The sequence below is a fragment of the Austrofundulus limnaeus genome, unplaced genomic scaffold, assembly GCF_001266775.1.
Source record: "Austrofundulus limnaeus strain Quisiro unplaced genomic scaffold, Austrofundulus_limnaeus-1.0 Scaffold621, whole genome shotgun sequence".
NCBI lineage: Eukaryota > Metazoa > Chordata > Actinopteri > Cyprinodontiformes > Rivulidae > Austrofundulus > Austrofundulus limnaeus.
Window position 1 is genome coordinate 78,228 of NW_013953023.1, and position 1,674 is coordinate 79,901.

At 36.9% G+C, this 1,674-nt stretch overlaps 1 protein-coding gene across 1 annotated transcript in view; it reads right to left on the reverse strand.

The window, feature by feature from the left end:
- Window positions 1–1,209, reverse strand: part of gtpbp2b (GTP binding protein 2b) — a 28,369-nt gene extending 27,160 nt beyond the window's left edge. Inside the window, exon 1 of the mRNA XM_014027184.1 lies at window positions 843–1,209. Coding sequence (XP_013882638.1) covers window positions 843–1,034 — 192 coding nt within the window. The 5' untranslated portion in view covers window positions 1,035–1,209. The remainder of the gene's footprint in view (window positions 1–842) is intronic.
- Window positions 1,210–1,674: the final 465 nt, after the last annotated feature.

Here is a 1,674-nt window from a genome sequence, read left to right on the forward strand (position 1 = left end):
TATTTAGCTAGCCATCTAAATATTTTTACTTAAATATTTAGCTAGCCACCTAAATATTTAGGTTGAAACTTATATAGTTAGCTAGCAAGTTAAATATTTAGCTAGCCATCTAAGTATTTTTACTTAAATATTTAGCTAGCCACCTAAATATTTAGGTTGAAACTTATATAGTTAGCTAGCAACTTAAATATTTAGCTAGCCATCTAAGTATTTTTACTTAAATATTTAGCTAGCCACCTAAATATTTAACTTACAAATTTAACTAGCTGCCTAAATATTTAAGTTTCAAGCTAAATATCCTGATGCATCTCAGTAATCCAGGTAAAAAATCAAAGGAAAAAAAATTGTATAGGTCCTCTGGACGGGTTCTTCTTTAATGAAACGTTTCGTCTCTCTTCCACTTCCACTTCAAGCTAAATATTTAGCTCAAAACTAAATATTTAAGTCACAAGTTAAATATTTAGCTTGTTAACTAAATGTTTAATTTGTAAGTTAAATAACTATGACATTTATAAATGTATGAATAATATGGTGAAGAACTGTCTTTGAAAAATAAATCTGTTATTTTTTCTTATAAAAGACTAAATAAAACAAAAATATTGGTGGTAATTTTTCACTGTGTAACTTTACAAACGGCACCTCATACTTGTGTCTTGGAAATGGTTGATTTGAACGAACAGTAGTGTGTGGAGTATAAAATACGAGTATTTTGTCGCCATGTTTCAGGTGTTTGTTTGTGAAACTTGATTTAAATGCAGCTAGCTGTGTTGTGGTGCAGCGCTAAGCTAGCAGCTATTAGCCGGCTGGATGTCCCGTTAATCCCGGGACCAGGGGGATCCTACCTCCGGCGGCAGAAACGGTGGTGGTGTTTTATTGTTTCTGCTACGTTTGGTCCTCCGTCTTCTGCCTCGTTTGCCTCGTCTCGTTCGCGACCTTTTGGACGGTTTCCTCCCGTTGTTAGTGGAACCGCAGCCCTGCTGTCCGTGCCTGCAGAGTCCGGGCGACGCTGCGACACTTTGGGCCAAATCCACCATCAGGTCGGGATGTCCGCGACGGCCAGGAGACGGAGAGCAGACGGCTTTAAAAGACGCGTAAAGATGATAAAAACATTAACTCTGTAACTCCACACATCGCGTCGGCCTCTCTGCGTGAGGGAGCAGCCGGAAATGATGCTCTCTCCTCAGCACCACCAGCACACAGCACGGCGACATCCAGCTTCCGGTTCAAACTTTCAAAATATAACACCCGGGAACCATGAAAAAAAATACATCATTTTCAAAATAAAACCCATGAACTCAAATTTGGGATTTGAAGAACTAACAACTTTCAGAAGTCAAATCTTTGTATTTATTTGAGTTTCTGTGTAAAGATCCTCAGAAGGAATACATTTCACCGCCACCTTTCAGTTTTAGATCATATTGAGCTGAGAATAAACTGTTTAGATCAAATCTTTAATTTGAATAACATTATTCATAATTTCATGTCATATCAGACCATGTGTTGTCAGTGACTCTCAGCTACAATACAACACCAGGTTTTGGTTCAATGTTTAAAATTTATATCTTTTTTTAATTGCTTTATTTTTATTAGCTGTGGTAGCCATCTAAAAAAGGGTTGACTCTAAAAGTAACCATTTACGTTTAAGTAGGTGATTGTTTTTATAGCAGTTTATGC